Raw genomic sequence first — 20,077 nt, forward strand, 5'->3', positions numbered from 1 at the left:
CTTTGGTGTGGAGCAGGGATATGAAGCAGTGCGGTTTCTGTCAAGCCTGCCTCTCCATGAACGTGTGCTAACTAGCAGGCTGTGGGGTTTTCTGAAACTTAAGATGTCTCAGTCACTCCTGGAATTTTTGTTTTGATGTGTTTTTGGTTTGAGGGTTTTTTTTTTGTTTTGTTTTGTGTTGTTTGTTTTTTGGTGGTTTTTTTGTTTTGTTTTGTTTTGTTTTTTAATAATACCTAAATTCTAAACCACAAAGAAAAATTACTCTCAAGCCTGCTGGACAGGACAGCTACTGGGAGGACAGATACTGGGACTTCTGCTCCAATAAAAGTATTTAAATAGATCTTTAAAATACAGACAAATGTTACCAAGAGACATGTCTAGAATATTCTCTCAGCGTGAATACTTGTAGCTCATTTTTGGAGAACAAAATGTTAGTTGAAGTCCTCCCAGCAGGTGACTTGGAACTATAGGGTCTTGCATTTCACATGAATGCCTGAAGGGCTGAGTTAGGATGAGATGGGAACTGCTAGAAGAAACATAATTGTCAGATTTGTCAGTCGAACACAACAGAAAATACATTGGTGAAGGAGTTCCTCCTAGAGAAAAAAATGATTTCTTATCAAATCCACAAATAGTTTTGAACTGCCTTTTCAGTAAGTATTTTCAAAGAGCTGTCCAGTTGCAAATGAGTGCCTCTCAGGCTTCAGGAAGCAGGAACCTCTACTGCTGGCAACAGGCTCCTACTATCTTCCACTACTGCACTCATGAATTCAGGGACAATATTTGCACTAATTTTGGAAGCACAGTCAGGCTCTTTGGACAAACCACAGAAGTCCTGTTAGAAGAACTGAGCATCAAAGAGTTTAGCTAATCAATATGTACCCACTAATGATTATACATTTCTGAGGACTTCCAAATGCATGTCTACATATATTTTCCAGAAGAAAAAAAATTTGATTTCAGAAATATGGTCCAGATTAGATCCATGTTTCCATAGGCTGAATGAAATTTTCCTGAAAACAAAGGCAAAGGAGAAACGGAAAAGATGTACAGATTCCTGAGGAGTGTTTTCCTGTCCGAGGTATAAGAAGGCCCACGTTTTCAAATGAAAAACATAATCATCATTTAAGACTGCTCCATAAAAAGACAAGTATTATTTGTGTAGGCAGCCCTGGAAAAATGGTCATATATCATGATACAAATAATGTCCGAGGAATAATCAAAACAGGAAAGTTCATATATGTACCTTCTGTATTAAACTAATATGACCTCATGAAAGCAGTGCTTGTGCAGACACCTACAGTTTGACTGTTCTGGCTGGCATGGGTAACAGGCTACTCAGCAACACAAGCAAGGCCTTCTAATTACATTTAATTCTGCCCTTTAAATCAAAACTATATTGTACTCTTTTAGTTACAAAGTGAGACAGCACAAATATGTGCTTCCAAAACCTGCCCCATGGAACCACAAGATTTTAATGTGTAAAGCATTCAAAAGCATTTAAAACATTTAGAAGAAAAAAAAAACTCAACAGAACAATCTATTTAAGAAAATGTTTTAATTTTTCTTACCTTCTAGCAGCCATTTTCTCATGTGTCTGTTTGAATTCTAAACCAGCAATACAATTTACCCTATAGCCTTTTTGTCTGGAGCAAAAACAAATTCAAGGAAAAATCTCGGAAAAGAAAAGCTTGAGAAGGTACCATTATTCTAAATAGGCTGTATTATTATTGCTTAAGTAAGATAATGAAACACTCAGGGTTGGAGGAACGGAGGCTGGCAGTTTACACTTGGCATTTCCTCCCACGTTTTGTTCTTCCTGCACACGACGTGCCCCCTTGTGGGGAGAGGTTCAGGCCCACAAACCACTGGCCTTCCATGACAGGTTTTTACTGGGCAAAAGAGGCAGGTGTTACAAAACAGCCTTTTGCTTCCAAATTTCTCACTTTTCAGTCTCTCCTTAGATATGTGGTGCTCAGTGTACTTGGCATGGATCTCTCCCTTGGGTTGTGGAGAGGACGAAGGAAAGCAGCAAGCTGTAAGGCTCCTGAAGAGATGACACCAGGTGACTAGCACAGTAAAAACAGTGTGGAACTGTTTCCCTTCAACCATGTCAAAGACATAAGTTTCAGCACCCTCGTGGAGCAGAGGAAAGCTGCCTTAAAGAAAGCATTGCATGAAAGTTTGCTTGTGACAAGAGTAAGAGGATGTAATTCCCTGGATATAAAGGACATCCTACAAGCCACAGGCATGATCACTGTAGGAATCTCTGCACTGAACTATTAGCAGGCTCTTCACTCATGTCTTAACTCATGCTATGGTAACACTGAAATAGTTCTGAAAATATCTTCAGGCTCATATTAAAAGCCTTTTTGTCCTTTCTTGTACAGTTGATCCGGCCATCACAATGCAGTTACCTGTATGATGTCCTTGCCCATACCTTAAATTAACTTTATTTATTAAAAATAGTCACTTCAAAATGCCAAAAATTCAGGTAATGTGGATCATAAACATCCACTTAACTGTTATTATCATGACAGATCTTCAAGTAGTATAGCAACTCCACTGGAGTTATGAAAACCGAGGCTATTATATTGCATTCAGTGTGAACACAGGGTGAAGAATACCAGACAATGATACCTTGTGATTATTGAACACAGGGTGATAGTCTTCCCCCTCCCTTCAATATAGAAAGCGTATTAATTTTCACATATGAGAGGCAAGCAAATGAACTGTTTCCCCAAAACAGGTAATAGGCTGATGAAACAAACAAATGATCTTTTGTTAGAAGTACAAGATAAAATACAAGCACATTGAAGCATAGAGTCTGGTAAAGTGACAGGAGGCTGCTCCACTCTGCTACAGAGAGGACAGAGAAAGGGCACCCAAAGTGCAACATAAATGGACAGGAAGGAAGATGGCAAGGAAAGAGAAGGGAGGAAGTCTGTGCTAACAATGCTTCTATCTGAGACATTAGTGTAAGACACGACAAAATAAACACGGTAATTTCTAGATTCGCCTGACATACAATAACCTCTCTTGCAGCAGGTTCTTTCTGTCTCAAATTCTAGAACCCCAAGATCGATCCTCCCTTAGAAAACTGTTCATCACTTCTGGGAGAAGGGGTTGTTCTACACTAGTCTGTTCCTTATACCTCAGTACACACCGAAGTCCCATTTCTTATCACTGTGGATACATCTGTCTGCTTTGTTGCTGCAGACATAAGCAAACTGGAATTGGAGTATGCAGTAAGTTGGCTTCTGGGTGCTGATCCTCACAGCACTCTACAGCGATATTCTCTTCACTTGCACTGGTGTGGAATCTTCTTTTGAAATGCGAAACTACATAGCACATCAAATAAAACTTGAAAAATTAGTGAGTTGTCTTGAGACAATAGACATGCTTCTCACTTTGTGATTTCTATTTCCTTTCAGTTCCATGTAAGACAATTCAGCACTTGAAATACCTGAGAACTGTAAAAGCATTGCAATGTTCATGTCTCTTGCAGTTGACTAACGAAATAAGAATTTTAAAGTCAGTTCTTGGAAGGATTCTGCTCTTTTGTTCAATTATTACATAACAAATTTTACACAAATGGTATTAGCTTTGTGTCAGAAATAAATTTGGGTAGAATCTCAAGCCTTCCACTGAATCATCTCTGCAAAGATGGCCCATCTTTTCAGCAAGAAGCAGCCTAGAGAAAGCAAAAGAAGATGTCCTGTATTACTTGAGGAAAACATAATAACTGAAGTATTAAACACAACAATTATTACTTACCTTTCTTTGGCTAAGAGAACAGACATCCCCACCAGCTTAGCAAACTCATCAGCTGTGAGAGAACCCTTTTCAGATACCTATCAAAGAACAAATACACAAATGAGCCAACTACGGCATTAGAAGAAGAACGAAGTTCTCTCAGCTACTGATTCAGGTCTAGCCTTGTGATGTGATAAATTGGTAGCAATTCCCTTGAGAAGAGAATTAATTTGTTTGCTTTTTTAAAAGTACAACTAATTATGAGTATTTCCCCTTAAAAACATCTCTTCCGTGTCCCGGGAAAATTGCTAAGTACAAAAAAGCAAGAGAGAAAAGAGTTAAATCTGTAAAAAATCATATGGTACACATTCCTTTGGATTTTTTTTTTAAAGATGCCTTGGAACCAAATGAACTGAAAAATTAGAATAGCTCAGACAGCACAACACAGTCTCCATCAGTATTTACACAGCAGAACTATTCTAAGTGATTCTGCAAACACTGAAGCCTAAAGGAGGAAATAAAAGAACTGTTCAGGGCAGCTCATCAATGTAGAAATATGTTATCTCAGGTGGAAGAGAAGCATTTGAGTTTTATGGCATTTAAAAAACACCCACTGCCTCCAGGAAAATCCCCAAACCTTAGTACTTCACATTATGGCATACTAGAGGAGAAACTAAAAGCCACCATCATATTCAGCTGACACAAAAGACAGGCTCACTCTTGGGTCTCAAACCTTTGGCCCTTTTGTCTCAACCATGCTACTTAATAAAATTAAGCCTTCTCACACATGTTGGACATGGAGACGTTCAAAATACTAGATAAATACTACATATGAAGTCTAGACTTATTATTGCATTGAATTTGCCAGATAAACATGTTTTATTCCCTAAAAATTAATAATCCTTCCATTTCTCCATTGCTTTAGATTCAAGCAAAGTTGCAAATCCGGATGTAGTTGCCATTTCCTGCTTCCCACATAACTGGGTGGGGAGGGGTCTATTCTGCATCATTCTCAGCAGTAGTCCTTTTACAAAAACTCAGATTAAATCAGTCCTAACATGAGATTTTCAGAGGCTAAGAGATCAAATCTGAGTAATGGACGTCAGCTATACAATGGGTGATTAATTATCTTTCCTCCCCAAACCACTACGCTCATCAAGGGTGATGTCGGATTCCTTTGATGTCCGTGTCATTTCCTGTCTTCACCAGCCATTCAAAACCACATCTCTCTCCTGCCTGAAACCTATGGCTTCCTTTCACTTCTCAGAACTTAATGCATAATGTGCAGTAACATTGAAGTAAGGGTGCTTTTGGCCACAAGTCTGATCTCATCTTCCCTTATCCATACAGGCTAGTCTTCCTCAGTTGAAGCCTCTCCCTTCCATTATTCTATGGAGCCAAAGTCTCATATTATGAAAATAACAGAAAAAAGGCACCTTGGTAATAAATCCACCACCTGCTACTTTTGCAGTTGACTTCCCTTGTTATCAAGAAAGATTTTTCCTTTCTTTTCAAAGACATAACCACTCTTACTGAAGACAAAAAAAACAAACATTAGAAACCAAAAATAATCAGAAAAAAGCACTAAAATGGTCTTGATATTTTTCTATACATTTACGAAAATAAACTGAAAATATTAACGTACACTGAAAGACTTAAGCATTTTAGTGTTGTTAATTTTGAATGGAATCTTTTAAATGACTGTAAACATTTATCTTATCTATTCCTCTTATCTAAAAGTCTTTCTGATGAGCAAAAGCTGTAAAGTGACAATCATGCAAAACACACTGAGCAGTCTACCTTGTGTCAAGTGAGGAGGTGTCTGTGATAGCTCTACTTTTTCTTGACTGCCCCCTCTTTGACCTTGATGTTTAACTTTGGATACACTGGATCGGCCTTTTCTCAAATGTATGAAAATCAAAAAATTACACTCCACTCAGAAAGACATGAGAAAATGTAACAAATAATGGGATAACAGGACTGTAAAGCAAGACCACAAAGGTTTATGACACTGAGCAATTCAAACAACCTTTTTTCCTGATGAAGCTGGCTTAATTTTATACACACTACTCTCCTACTGAGTGCTCTTCAGAGCAGCAAACTTGGTACACATACAATGTACTGTTCTATGAAATAAACCCAAACCAAACATATATCAACATTTAAGAGCTGTTTCCACTGCCTTAAAGCAGTACTGTGTCTGAAGTCCACATCAGACTTCTGTTAAATTAGGTGCTCAATAAATGCCATGAATTTCAACCTACAGAGCAAAAGATTTGGAGGAAGGCTGAAGGTTAATGAAGTTTGAAAAGAGATAGAAAAGTGATTTATTCCTTAAAGAGAAAATAATGACTAAGATTATTGCCTGCACAGAACTTTGAAGTTGAGAAGTGCTATTTAAATATTTCTCTTAGAAGATACGAAGTGGAATGCTTTGTATTTTGAAACCTCAAGAGGAAATCCCATACCTCAAGTTTTTTAGCTAATGTGTTTAAATTTCTCTAGCATGGTCAGAACACTGAAGGAAATGAAGTACACTTACTGTCTCTAAAGCAGCAGCTACCATTTCCTCTTCGTTATGAGACTGGAGCTCAATCACCATCACACCACTATCAAATATCCGAAGCCTAAAATCAAAAAAGAGAGGCAAAGTAACTAAAAACCTTGTGCACGTCACTTACGGTCATGTTTCTAATGCATCCACATCTATAACCACTTTACAAAAGGGCAAAAAATCCCCCCAAACCCAAGCAAGTTCTGTAAGATGAACTTAAGCTTAACAGCATATTCAAAATCTGAAGAGACAGAAAAGAGCAGGGCATATGTCTGGTCTTGGTTAAACCCTTATTCCAGTACAAAAAAATTCCAAGTGAAAAAATAACATCTTCCTAGCTAAAAATTAATGTTTTAATGTGAGTGAATGTTGGTGCATATGGCAGCATCCTTTGAGCAAAGAATGACTTTGTTAAAATACCCACAACAGCCACAAAAAAAATCTATTTCAAATAAAAATTAAATCATAATGGTCTGACCTGTGAGTGCCATGCTTTATAAATGAATCTGTAAAGCTCTTACCTTAGTGGTAATTTCAGCGATTCCAGCATTTTACAAGCATTTACTAAATCTTCTGGTGACAGCAGCTATTAAAATAGTAAAACATATTTATTCACAGCTTGCATTTCAGGTTTATAGTATAACATCAAAACAAACAAAATTTTAGTAGCTGAAGCTATAATATACACCAGGCTACATTTATTGTTAATTCTTTTTCCTTCCTATTGTGTAGTCTATTTTCTTGGCTTCTATGCTCCTTTCTGTTCTCTTACTATGTATTCTATAATAATCTTCCTTGCCTTGTTTACAGAAAGAATTGCTGTATTTTGTCAAAAAAAAAATTCCCAGAACATTCACCATTCTTTAGTAGTCTCTGACCTTTAAGTTTTGTTTCCAGATAAGTATGTATTTTCCCTTTTACATGGTATCATAAAAAGCATACATTATTACTACTTGTAAAGGACACATAAATATTATAAAGAAAAATGAGAAGGAGAAAGGTAAAACCCCTCTAATTTTAATAAAGAGCTGATCACATTGTGTTGTAGACAAGTAGAATGAGCCATTGGTAGGGAACATTTTTACCCTTTAATTTCCTTGTGACTGAAGTCCTGTTACAACACACTGACCCAGAGCAGTGCCTCACCTCTAGCCCTCGAGCACGATTCACCAGGCAGTACACTTCTGTCAGAGACATGATCCCCCCTCGCTCCTGTGTTAACGAGCACAAGACTGATGAGAGAAACAGCATTAGCCCAGGAAACTCAGTCTCTACTTGCAGATGGCTGATTAAACAGGTGAGACAGAGAGGCTAAATGATGGGCCCTTATGGGAAAAAACTAAAGAGGCAAGTTGTACCTTTCACTAATCATTTTCAAATGCAAAATAGTGACACTACACCCAAGGACTGTGAATTACTTTGATTTTAAACCAGAGAATAAAATCACAGGAACAAGGAATTTCAATATATTAAATCTATCAATCAATTTACTGTTTTTACTTTTCAGAAAAAATCAGTTTTCCATTCTGATCACAGTAGGTAGCATGTACCTTTCACAAAAATACTGTAGTATATATGCTTTTTAGGAATAACATAGCCTTATAAGTTGCAATATTCAATTTAACTTTTTGGTGAGAAACCTGTAATCTGTAATACTTTAAAGATAAATTAAAACGAGATATTACTATGGGTTGGTAATCTACTTAATATGCCTCTCCTATATTTGCAAAATATATAAATTTTAAACAGTAAAAAGACTCATTACTTTTATTTTCAGTCAATGTCATTTCACTCTTTCTTTAAAAAAGGAAATATTCTGCAGTAAGGGATAAATACAGGGCTGTTCAAATACAAGAAAGACCACTTGAGTAATTTTCTGAATCTCATCAACATTTTGCAAATCAGAAGTTGATGCCATTAGTCCAAAGAAAAAATCATACTGAAGTTTTTTATTCAAAAAGGCAATATATATTCCTCCCCTTAACACTGAATAGGAGGCTGTGCTGCTAAATCTGCTTTAAAAAGAGGTAGACGACTACAGCCAAAACACACTTACATCAAAATTCAGCAACACATGAAAAATGCTGGTGGAAGATGTGGTGCTTTACCTCTAAGGGAGTCTGCAGGATTCCAGCCAGTTGCTTTGCCAGCTGCATGTGGTACTGTGTACCAGATCCGTATGTTTCCCTCGTAACTGGATTAGCTATACCCATACTCAGTAGGTAGGACTTGAACCTAATGGTCTGAACAAGCAAACAAACAAATAAACATCAGCTAATGAGTGATTCTGGTTTTTAAAAATCTTTAAAAAAATGTATTACTATAACACAGTTTTGGTGAATAAATCAATCAGTTTGCTACCAATAAAGTAAATTACTAGACAAAGAGAAGGCAAGACTTCATACCATTTGTTTTTGACCAGCATAGGTAAAAAATAGAAACATTTATATAAAAGCAGTAAAATCATTGCTTTTAAAAAGAGTTAAAATAAAAGTTAACACTAAGTAAGTAAATTGTACACCAAGTGTAAGGGACTAAACACAACAAAACCAACCAGCAAGGGTTTTTATTAACACTACATTATTAATCAGATAGCATTTTGCTTTTCGTTGGAACATTTTTGTAGAATTTAAAAACAAAATTAATTTACCTCATCCTCAGTGATGTCACCTTGTTTTTCTTTAATCTTGTTGGCTATTGACTTGGATAATTCCACCATTTCCTTAGCCTATCAAGAAACATACACAAATAAGTCAACTTCCAGTGCAAGAGAAAAAAGTGTCCTTAAAACTGAGAAAACAAGCCTAAGTCCACTTGGCCAAGTGACACATGCCATTCATCCATACCTTCTCCATTAGTTTGCTAAGGTCCTCAAAAGCCTGAAATGAAAAGCAGACAATGCAGATCAGTATAATTACAGCATTCAGTTTTATGAACACAGGGAAATGCCTTTGTCCACTTACCCAAGCTACTCCTAAGAGCTGCTACCCCTTTAGGTGAGTATGTTACAATATGAGATATCACACCTTATTTGTTGATACAGCTGTTTTACAGCATGTCTTATAATTAAAATAAACAACAAACAACAAAGAAGAGAATCAAACAATCACATACTTTTCCAGTATATGAACAGAATTTCAGTATGATTTATGATGTCCATGTGATAAGAAAGGACAATGAGATACTGAGTCCAAGAAAAGATTAAACTGTCCAAGTTTATTATGCGCTCTGTAAGATGGGGGAAGGTTTCTGGGTGGTGATGGTAGGTTTTATTCCAACAATTAACCGTCTATCAAGGAGATCTGTTGTTCTGGCCAGCTGCAAGACAGCTGTAAAGCTACAGTAAAGTAAAAAATGTACTCCTCCTGAAAATACAACTTTACTTTAATCAGTGAATGTTACTTGATTAGTAAGAAACACTCATTTCAAATGAGCAAGAAAGAGGATATCTGAGGGACAAAACCCCTGAAATGTGTGGCAACATCTCTTCATTTAAGTACTCTAATAAAATGGTCTCAAATACAACAACTCTACAATAATGCACAAAGGGTTTTTAGGCTTAAATAAATCATACTTTAAAAACAGCTGAAGGTATACTGAAATTCCAAACTTTTAGTAATGATAAACTAGCATAAAAAAAAATCATGTTAACAAAAAAAAAGAGCGCTAGCAACTCCATTAATGCAACTATACTAAAAAGCAACTCTCTTTTCTCCCACCCTCATCAACACACATTCATTCAGCCTCCTCGCTCCTCTCAAATACATGACAACATATCCAGACGATCAACCTTTTCAAACAAACTTTTTTGAACAACTGGTATGAAGAAGTTCCTGAACCTTTTCATCTAAAGTTTGCCTGACAGCAGCACCAAAGCCCTCCAGCCACAAGTAAAGAAGGTTCAGTTACACTGCCAAATGGCAAGAGAGACATCTTGCCTACAGCTTCTAGTCACTGCCTCTATGTCATTTCGGCCTTACTCTTACTAATTCCCCACTAGAAAGACACACTTTAGCAGTGTTTTTGCAGGAAGACCCCACCGTTCCCATATACTTTTATGTAGAAGCTTATTGGTCAGAGATTCAATGTGCAAAGAACAGAAGGAGATGCCTCTAGAAAGAGACAGGGTTTGCTTTTCACCTCCTGATAGTGCCAGTGTTTCTCCACTGACTGAACAAGTTTAGTGCCCTAACACTTGGTACCTGAGTTAGATATCCAAAATTAGGTGGTCCACAGGGAGAAAAGAAAATATGCCACTGTATAACAATAATTTACCACTAAGAAAACAGAAGATTCTATTTGGAATACTTCTTACTCCCTAATCTGCCAAACTGAGTAACATACAATAGATTTCCCAATCTCTAGTGTAAATCAAAGTCCTGCTACTCTACTTGTGTATATGATCAACAGTAAGTTTTCTGACAGGGCTTTTCCCAGCTTATTTCTAATCTCTATACCTGCATGAAAACAACATTCATCAAAAGAACCCCTGATTTAGCTAAATAAACAGTATGCTGTGTATAACTCCTCCTCTGCCTGACTCACCCAGGGCAGGCCTGGAAACAAAGGGGAATGTGCACACACCTAACAGGAACTTCCTCAGATAAACAAAAGGCTAAAGAACTGGATTCTTATCAGCATTGAACAGCACATGCAGGAAGCCTTTTCCTGGAAGCCAGGGCACCATTTTTTAAATTAAGTCATTTATAACATTTAAAGCTGGAGGAAGGCAGGATTTTACAAGTCATGGTTTTCCTCTGCTCATACAACATGTATAAATGGATTCTTTTACTCTCTGCAAAGCTACTAAAGGAAAAAATATGCAGACAATGCCTTTTGAACTATATACCCACGCATGTAACCACAATACCTTTTGAACTACACACAAAACTTCATTCAGTACATTCCTCACAGACAGAAACCAAGAAAGTTTAATGCTCCCAGTATCTGAAACAGCGCGTGGCCTGCAAAGGCGCTTTAATTTTCATAAGTATTAGAGGAGGGAATGCCTTTTTCTTGTGGCACATCCCATAAAGCTTTGCCACAAGAACAAATCTGCTGCATGTAGTTTTCTGAGTACTTTTGTATCAATCTATACTACCAAGACAGACTCAGACTATTTTTGAGGGTATTGCTCTCAGGTATATATGAAGAAATTAGATGCCTCCACTGTCCATCAGTATTGATATCTGGAATTCAACTATTGTGCTGGATCTATGTAAAAGAATGGTCTCCATCTAGGCTAGGTATTTTGCAAAATACTTGAAATATCTTGTCAATGCCTGAACTGCAAATCATTTTCTGTAATTATAAGCCTAAACGTAACATCTAAAAACTTGACTATAAGAAGAAAATCTAGCTTCATCACAGTTATATGCACACACTTGGACCACCATATTCCATATTCTGCTTAATATCTATTCAATTTTCAATTGAAACCAAAATTAGTTTAATAACTACACACTGTCAGTTTCAAAGAACAATCTTATTGAAAGGAATTGTTTAAATGAAGTACCTTTACATATACTGGTAAGCAAGTTAAACAAAATAAACAACTGCACACTATACACTCTTAATCAGTTCAGACTTCTCAACAAAAACTAAAATTAAGTGTGAATGAATGTAAATAGTTCAGACAGATGGCTGTCCTTGAAACTTCAAATGTACCTACCTCGGAAATGTTTTTGTCAGTCTCTTTTCTTTTTTCTTCTAATTTCCTTTCAATACCTACAATTCCTACAGCCCTTATTCTTCCTGCCTAGAAAAAAAAAAAAAAAAAGAAACAAGGAAAGAGTCAAAATAGGAAATGCTAAGTTTTCTCATTTGCCTCACTGTGAAAATTAGAGGACCGGAAATATTCCCCCAAACAGCAGATATCATTCATACAATATTTCATACATTTCTTGACAGTAATTTTCAAACCATTGTTAAAAAAAATAAGAAATGTGAACCATGTATGAATTTGCTGTACTAGACAAGTATGATATTGACAGTATATTTGAAGCTATTAATATGGCTTAATATCCAGACTAAGTATTCCAGCTCATCTCAATTCTAGCCTCTCAAGTCCATGTGAACATCCATACTAGAGCTGTGAAATTGCCTGAGTGTATTACTTCAAGAAATCCAGCCTGAAGAAACAGAAACATAGAAACACAATGCTAAGTACCGTCTAATTTACCTTCCTCAGAGGTATTAGAATGCGGGCGATGGTGAAACTTTTACCAGATGCCAAATGTGTTCTAGAAAGGTTGGTACCTAAGTGGCAGCAGTGCCAGGCCTCTCATCTCTGACTGCAAAGCTTAGTACTGGTGTTAAAGAGTTGCCATGACTTAAGTAGAGGTAAGGCATTTTGGTTAGATTCTTCATGCATTACTCCAAATGCAGCTGTCCATATAGGTACTACATTTACCACAGGGGACATACATGACTTCATATTGAACGATCTTTAAATAATCCTATTTCACTCATGCAATACTATATATTCATATATTCAGCACATTAATGTATAGAAACAACAGCTACATGTTTATCAGAGTTAATAACTTAGAAGTATGTATGCAGATAAACATTACCTAACATGACATTCTCCCTAACAACTGTCCTTTTAGAATACACATTTAAATGAAACATGTATCAGTTTCAAAGAGTTATATAAAAGTCACATGTTAAATATTTGACTTCCAGCCACAAAAAAATAAATCAGGAATCACAACAAAGACAAAAAATTTTCCAGCTTCATTGGACCTCATATGCTGAATAAAAGTATATGCAAATAAATACTGTATTTGCACAATTATGTGTCTGTGTGTGTTTATATGTCACAGACACATAAAGCAAACAAAAAAAAAAGGAGCCCATTATCTAAGCATACTCAAGAAAGAGAGGCAACCTTTGCATTGAAAAATGCAAAGGAGAAGCTAACTTATGCCAGTGAAAAAACAGGCAAACTAAAGCTGAATTCCTGCACATGCCCATGGTGTTGGTTAGAGTCACATGCTGGATGTGGTGTATGGGGGTGGCAAAAAGTGGCAGTAAGAGATTACACACAGATCCTGCTCAGAAGCTCTGCACATACCTGTGAATCCTTGTTAACTTGCATGGCCTGACCAGTGGGCATGCTCTCCCATCTCCTTTGTGTGATTTCTTCTGATAATCGTCTGTAGAACTGCAAACATTAAACAGTAACAATAGACATTTCATTAACTGTGCAGAGTTCCTCTGTGTAGTTCTAGCATCTTGGTGATGACATAAGCTTCACAACATATGGAGACAAAACATGATATCACCAACACAACTCATTTTACTGAAATTCTTAATGTCCACTCTTCAAAAGCATTCATATTAGAAGAGAAGCCATGTAGTCACTAAGTACTTTTATTGTAAAATATTTCTTCAGATATTCAAAATGTCCCAAACCATGTTAAATGTTGAGGTATACTCAAGGCATGTTTTTAAAGGAAGGAAAGTTGAGCAATCCAATTGCTATTGATCTGCTAATTCGACAATATAAAACAACCACAGAGATCAATTACACCGATTTGTTTATTGCTAATACCAGAAGGTGGCATTAGTTAACACTAAGTGTGTCCCACTGACCAATACCCAGACAGAAAATCTATTCCACCCTTTTCATTGTTCAGGTTCACAGAAAAGCATTCTGAAGTCATAAAGAAAGGCTGGGGTTTAGTTGATGTGCTAGGCAACCAGTAAGCAGAGTAAGTTTGATTTTCAGACACAACATTAAAATAAATATGATTATGATTGTGAAACACACACATTTATACTATGCATAAACCCACAATCATCATAATCTGAAAACTGCTCACAAAGAAATGAAAGTGAGTCTGATCAAGCACATGCATTTTTAAGACATTTCTAACTAATTTGAGCTGCAAATCTTATTTTCTGCAGTGAACAGGTACCGCTTTTTCCACAGTACAAAGTTAAAGTTCTCAGTCTCGTCAAATGAGGATCTTCCACTGTGAAATGTCTTTACAGAGGGCAATTTCTTAGGTTTTTAGGATGAGCTTTCTTTTAAGAATATATTACATTTTTCTTAGAATGCTCAAAGCCTTTGAGATTTGGTGTACGTTAAAAAAATTATACAGTGTAAAATGAACTAAATTTCTGAGGCAACAAAAGGCGTTCAGCAATAAAATTAGAGAGATAATTAGGAATAAGTTGTATGATTCCTGTTCAATAGAGGGTTAGGTACAAAGAAGTATCTTTTACTGTTAAACATTTAACAGATTTCAGGGATGTCATTTTGGAAAATCCCATGTTCCATTTAGTAGATTAGCAAAGGAAGTATAAGGTTATACTAAACGCCCTAAAATAAGAACCAGCCTAGTAATGCCTCTTGACATTTTTGGAACTCTATTTGCAGTATTTAATGAAAGCATAGAACATGGGAGGCTCATAGTGTTTGTCTCCCAAAAGGATGTATTGAAAAAGCTCCACCTCAAAAGTAAACATGGAAAGATAATGGAAAATTATCAATAACACAGCAAGAAGAGAAAAGCATGTCCAAAGACCTGATTGTGCTTGGCATCCATGGTACAAGACTTACCTCAATCTGCCCATGTTCTTTGAAAGAAAGCTTGATGTAAGAATATTTGCTGCTTTGGAATGGACCAGGCTCTTTGTTTGAAGAAGCAGGATGAAGATGAACTACTATTTTGGCACTATGAAAAAGATAAAGCAAAGAGAAGAGATTTCTGTAATATTTAAATAAACTATTTCTGCATCAAAGTAAACCATTTCATCAAAATCTCTATTAACTATCTCACATAAGAGCTAAAGATCACCAAAGAATGCTTTATATTCATGCATCAACATTTAAAATATTTTGATGAAGTAGATCTTGCATAAAAACTACAACAGCCTCTAAAGCAGAAACATCTTACAAATTTAAAATGTACCTACCATCATTTCTTTAGAAATGAACACAACAAATGTTAAAAATTCAAGCAATAATTTTCAAAAACCTTTTAGTTAGGATAAACTGATTGTCAAGTTGTCATTTAATTTGGCATTAGTTATTGCAGGTCAAAAGCTAAAATACACTACCTTTGACACAGGAAAACAAAAGGTCTCAATATTACGTGTAACCTATCCCACTTCTATATGTCACTTGTGGACACTGTGTGTGAACTTATCCAAAACCAACATTCAAAGTCAACATGCATGAAAATAACAGTCTAAAACGACACCTACTATCAAAACAAACCTTGGGAGACCATGACTTTAGGAAAATTAACAGACTGCTATCACAACATGACTGCAAGTCCTCCATTCCCATCTCATTCTACTGATAGTCTTTGCACTGGTCTTTACTTACTTCTCCAGCATTAATGAACAGATTTCTTCTGAATACCTCCACCATATTACCTTGCCAATCTGACTGTAGGCTGCAAGCAGATGTTAATTGTGTATATATTTTTTCAGCCAAAATTTTTTCTCTCTTTAGAAACTTAAAATCATAGAATTGTTTATGTCAGGAAAGACCTCTAAAATCATCAGTAGTGATTACAAGACAGTTAGTTAACAAATCACATCAGACATGACTCTCTTACACATTTGACCTCAATGGTCCTTGTGACTGTCAGTATGGAAACTTAAGATTGTAAACGGAACCTACCATGTATTAATCTATAATACTGGGTACCTCACATAACACGCATGTGAAAGGATCCATCTGAAAAAGACAATGAGGATGGCCATACCTCTTTCCTATCCCAGCTGCTTGCTCTTCAATAAATACAATCTGAGACAGAGGTACAGCAATGCAGCACTCCTGCAACAAACACCACAAACGCAGGTGAATTAAACCATATTCTGTTTATTCACTCTCTAAACCCAAGTGTTCTCTTTCTCCATTTTATAAACAGAATGGATATCTACAGGTGCTGCCTGAAGCACTCTATGTAAAATATGATTGGTAACAACAGAAACAATGTATTACAGTGAAATATATGTAGAAAAATAACAAAAAAACCCCAAAAACATGAGTTCTAGTTAATTAAAAAACCTCAACAAACTTAAGTGTTAATGTGTCAACTTTAAAAACCTCAAGCTAGGTTCAGAGAAGGGACTATGAGATTTAAAAGATCTTTAGATCTAAGGTCAAAATTTAAAGACTAAAATTTTCACACCACTGCACCTTATCTCTGAAGGTGCACAATACTCACAGGTTCTTGACATTTTTGCACTGATGTTACTTTGGGAGCTAAAAAAACATCCAAACCCACATTCTTTTAAATGCTAAATATCTAAAATCTACACTATTGTCTGAATGTAATAGGAATTTTTCCATCCATTCTACAGTGAAGGATGCTGCTTAATTCAGCAAAAACAAAACAAAGAGCAAGAAACAAGGCTGTATCCATCTGCTGGAAATAAACTTATCTGAGGTTAAACTCTTTCTACATGCATTTGAGACAGAAGTTGCTATGGGAATGATTCAAAACATCTAATAAGGTGCCTGGTCTTGTTTTGGTGAACATCCTCTGAAGAACATCATCTCCCACACCAACACCTTGGTGAGTGACACAGTCACACAGAATGCAGGAAACACAGGTTGCATTCCCCCTTCTTTCTTCCACCTGCCACTACCTAGCACCAATTTACAACAAACACTATTACAGGGCCCTCTCAATCCCTACTACTAAAACTGTTCCTCTTTCTGTGGAGTAGTTAAATACCCATTAAATATGAGAGCAGGGAAGTATACATGCAGGAACTCCAACTAATAAGTAAATCTCTTATTGGGAAAAAACCTGGGTGGTACTTCCTTTTCTAAAAACTCTTAATGCAAGCTAGCTAGGCTCTTCTATGACTCTAGTTTCTAAAGCTATTACCAACAGTTAATGTCAGCCACAAAGTTGTGGACACTTTAAAAGACAGCCAATATCATACTTCCGTTTAAAATGGTTTTGAAAATGACAAAAAGAGTTCAGCAATATATATGTGCACTGTCAAAGTGACTGATTTGTTTATTTCCAAGATAGAAAGTTATGAACCTATTTTAAGTACAAGGACTTAGAATCATCCCTTCCTGATGAGAGAAGCTAGAGGAAGGGATACAAAACCAGAAATGTATTAAATATGCTGTGTGTTTATTTGAATTTTGTCTGCCTCATGCTCACATTATGCATGATTGTGTCATTTAAAAATTTGTACAAATCTAGCTATGTAACAAACTTTACAGAATTCCTTTTTTTGTTTCTTAAACACTGTTTAACTGCAGATGACACGTAAAAACAGCAGCTATAGGACCCAGACATCTGTTTCTGTAAGATATGTTAACCTATCATGTGCCCCATTAATTATTATACATTGCTGACACAATAAAAAAGGGAGTCTCTCTACAAATGTTTTGTAGGTGAGCTAGCTAAGGTTTCTAAGTCTGACGTTAAACCACAGCTGAGCTTAGACAACAGCTACTTGTTTATTATGAAATTTACAACTGAATGATGTACAGGAGACAACAGTGGGACTTACATGATTCTTCTGATCCCTCCAGATCAGTCTGTGTGTGCTCAGCAATAAAACTCCACTATCGAATTTCACCTGGGCAGGAAAAATAAAACAGATCAACAACACATTGAACCAGTAAGTTACATAAATACTGGTCTTGGAAACATTACACCTTACCACAACAGAGCAATCAGATTTAACAAGCTAGTATTTTGAGAACACTCCCTTTTTTCCAGAAAACAAAATACATAAAGTTTAGGAAACAATGGAGAAAAATAGTATAAAAGGATTAGATGGATAAACACTAACTTCCTTTTTCAAGTGTATAAACTTTCCCCCCGGAAATCCTGAGGGATCCTCCCTCCATATACTCTGCAAGAGATACTAAAGTTCTTAAATGCATTTTAAACAGGCCTATTGGCTTTGGAACATTCACTATATGATGACAAAGAAGGTAGAAGTTATGCAAAAAAGCAAAGCAACCTAATAAAAAGATGCTGCACATAGTCTGAAATCCTCCATCCTATCACAAAGGGGTATTGCTTCTATCTGTGCTGCTGTTGAAAAGCTCTTTACTTATCAGACAGCAAACAGTACCTGGAAAATCTGCATTAGCAAATTGCTTCCTACTTGTAAAATCAGAAGCACGTGTTCACAGCTTTTTGTGATGGCATGCAATTACCATGGTGTAGAAAAATGGAGAGATCAAGAGTCAGTCCCGCAGTGAAGTGAAGCAACAAGCAGGATGGCTCAGAAGAGAGCAGAGGGTATGTCAGCACCCCGGACGGCTCAGGTGTGAGTTGTGCGTCATGCCCGGTACCACACCAAAGGCAGGCTCAGCCCCGCACAGGAGTGACAGCCCGAGCAGGGCGACACTGCCTACACACACCCTGTGGGGGCCCAACCCTCACCCCGTGTCACACACACTGTCCAAGGCCTTTCTCACAGAATCACAGAATCAATTCCGTTGGAAAAGTCCTCTGAGATCACTGGGTCCAACCTATGACCCAAAATCCCTGTGTCAACCAGACCATGGCCTTGAGCACCATGTCCAGTCTTTCCTTAAACAGCCCCAGGGATGGTGACTCTACCACCTCCCAGGGCAGTCCATTCCAATGTCTAATAACCCCTTCTGTTAAGAAATTCTTCCTAATGGCCAACCTAAACTTGCCCTGGGACAGCTTAAGGCTACTTCCTCTTTTCCTGTCACTTGTTGCCTGGGAGAAGAGACCGACCCGGACCTGGCTCCACCCTTCTTTCAGACAGCTGCAGAGAGCAACAAAGTCCCCACAGAGCCTGCTCTTCTCCAGGAAACAATCCCAGCCCCTTCAGCTGATCTTCCTACGACCAGTGCTCCAGGCCCTTCCCCAGCTCCGCTGCCCTCCCCCGGATCCGCTCCCGCACCTCGATGTCAGTCCTGAGCTAAGGGGCCCGGAACTGAACACAGGATTCGGGGCGCGGCCTCACCAGTGCTGAGTACAAGGGGACAATCCTTGCCCTGCTTACCACACTGTTGCTGATACAGGCCAGGATGCCATTGGCCTTCTGGGCTACCTGGGCGCACCGCTGGCTCACGTTCAGCTGCTGTCCACCAGCACAGCCCCTCAAAGCCTGCATCTCCCCACAGAGACAAACCCTGCCAGACCCTGGCGCAGAACGTCCTCCCACACCCCGGATCGATGCTCCGCCTGCAGCCCAAGCCCTTCACACCCTTTGTGTCGCGTCCCTCGCCCAACATCGCCCGCACCCACAGCCCTGCCAGTCCCCTTTCCTGGGGCCCACTGCCGCGTCCTTTACCGTCCTCCCCCGCCCCGGCCGCGCCGCCAGGCCCCGCGCGGAGCGACTCCAGCTCCAATCACCTTCTCTTCCCCATCGCTGAGGCGCACGCCACGCTGCTGGATCACCAGCGTCTCTCCCAGCTCCAGCAGCCCGGTGGTCCATGAGAACCTGTCCATGGCCGCCCTTCCCCTCCCGCACCGGGCCGCGGCCGCTGGGCGTGCAGGGACCGTGTGCGGCCGACCCACGCCCTCTAGCGGCGGCCAGGAGAGCGGCCGCCATGTTCTCCCCCGGGGAGCGGCGGGGGGGGAGGGGGCAGCGCCGCCCGCCATTGGCCAGTTCAAGCCCCGCGGCCGGGCCAATCGGGGCGGCGCCGGGCCGATTCAAACGCTCGTTGCGCGGTGGCTATGGCGGCGCGTGAGGCTCCGCAGCTCCCGGTCAGCCGCAGGTCCGAGCCTGCATTCCGCGGTAAGGCCGGGACACCGAGGGGCACGGGGACACCGAGGGGTA

The 20,077-nt window shown here is 38.4% G+C and overlaps 1 protein-coding gene across 1 annotated transcript; it reads right to left on the minus strand.

Annotated features, from left to right (window-relative positions):
- Positions 1–3,401: 3,401 nt before the first annotated feature.
- Positions 3,402–19,771, minus strand: VPS36 (vacuolar protein sorting 36 homolog). The gene is made up of 14 exons (XM_041467063.1): positions 19,651–19,771; positions 17,816–17,884; positions 16,039–16,109; positions 14,883–14,997; positions 13,389–13,478; positions 11,982–12,068; positions 9,157–9,189; positions 8,961–9,038; positions 8,419–8,553; positions 7,457–7,522; positions 6,832–6,896; positions 6,299–6,383; positions 3,778–3,854; positions 3,402–3,694 (listed from the first exon to the last, which is right to left on the minus strand). Exons 1-14 carry the CDS (start codon positions 19,744–19,746, stop codon positions 3,601–3,603), a joined length of 1,161 nt encoding a protein of 386 aa, XP_041322997.1. The 5' UTR covers positions 19,747–19,771; the 3' UTR covers positions 3,402–3,600.
- Positions 19,772–20,077: the final 306 nt, after the last annotated feature.

Source organism: Pyrgilauda ruficollis, unplaced genomic scaffold, assembly GCF_017590135.1.
Source record: "Pyrgilauda ruficollis isolate IOZ18807 unplaced genomic scaffold, ASM1759013v1 scaffold20, whole genome shotgun sequence".
Taxonomy (NCBI): domain Eukaryota; kingdom Metazoa; phylum Chordata; class Aves; order Passeriformes; family Passeridae; genus Pyrgilauda; species Pyrgilauda ruficollis.

Coding starts and splice junctions, on each gene's coding strand:
- VPS36 (XM_041467063.1), bottom strand. CDS start 19,746: ATGGACAGGTTCTCATGGACCACCGGGCTGCTGGAGCTGGGAGAGACG. Junction 6,384..6,831: donor TCGCTGAAATTACCACTAAG/GTAAGAGCTTTA, acceptor TTTTGATTTTAG/GCTTCGGATATTTGATAGTG. Junction 3,855..6,298: donor TAGCTGCTGCTTTAGAGACA/GTAAGTGTACTT, acceptor GTTCTTTGATAG/GTATCTGAAAAGGGTTCTCT.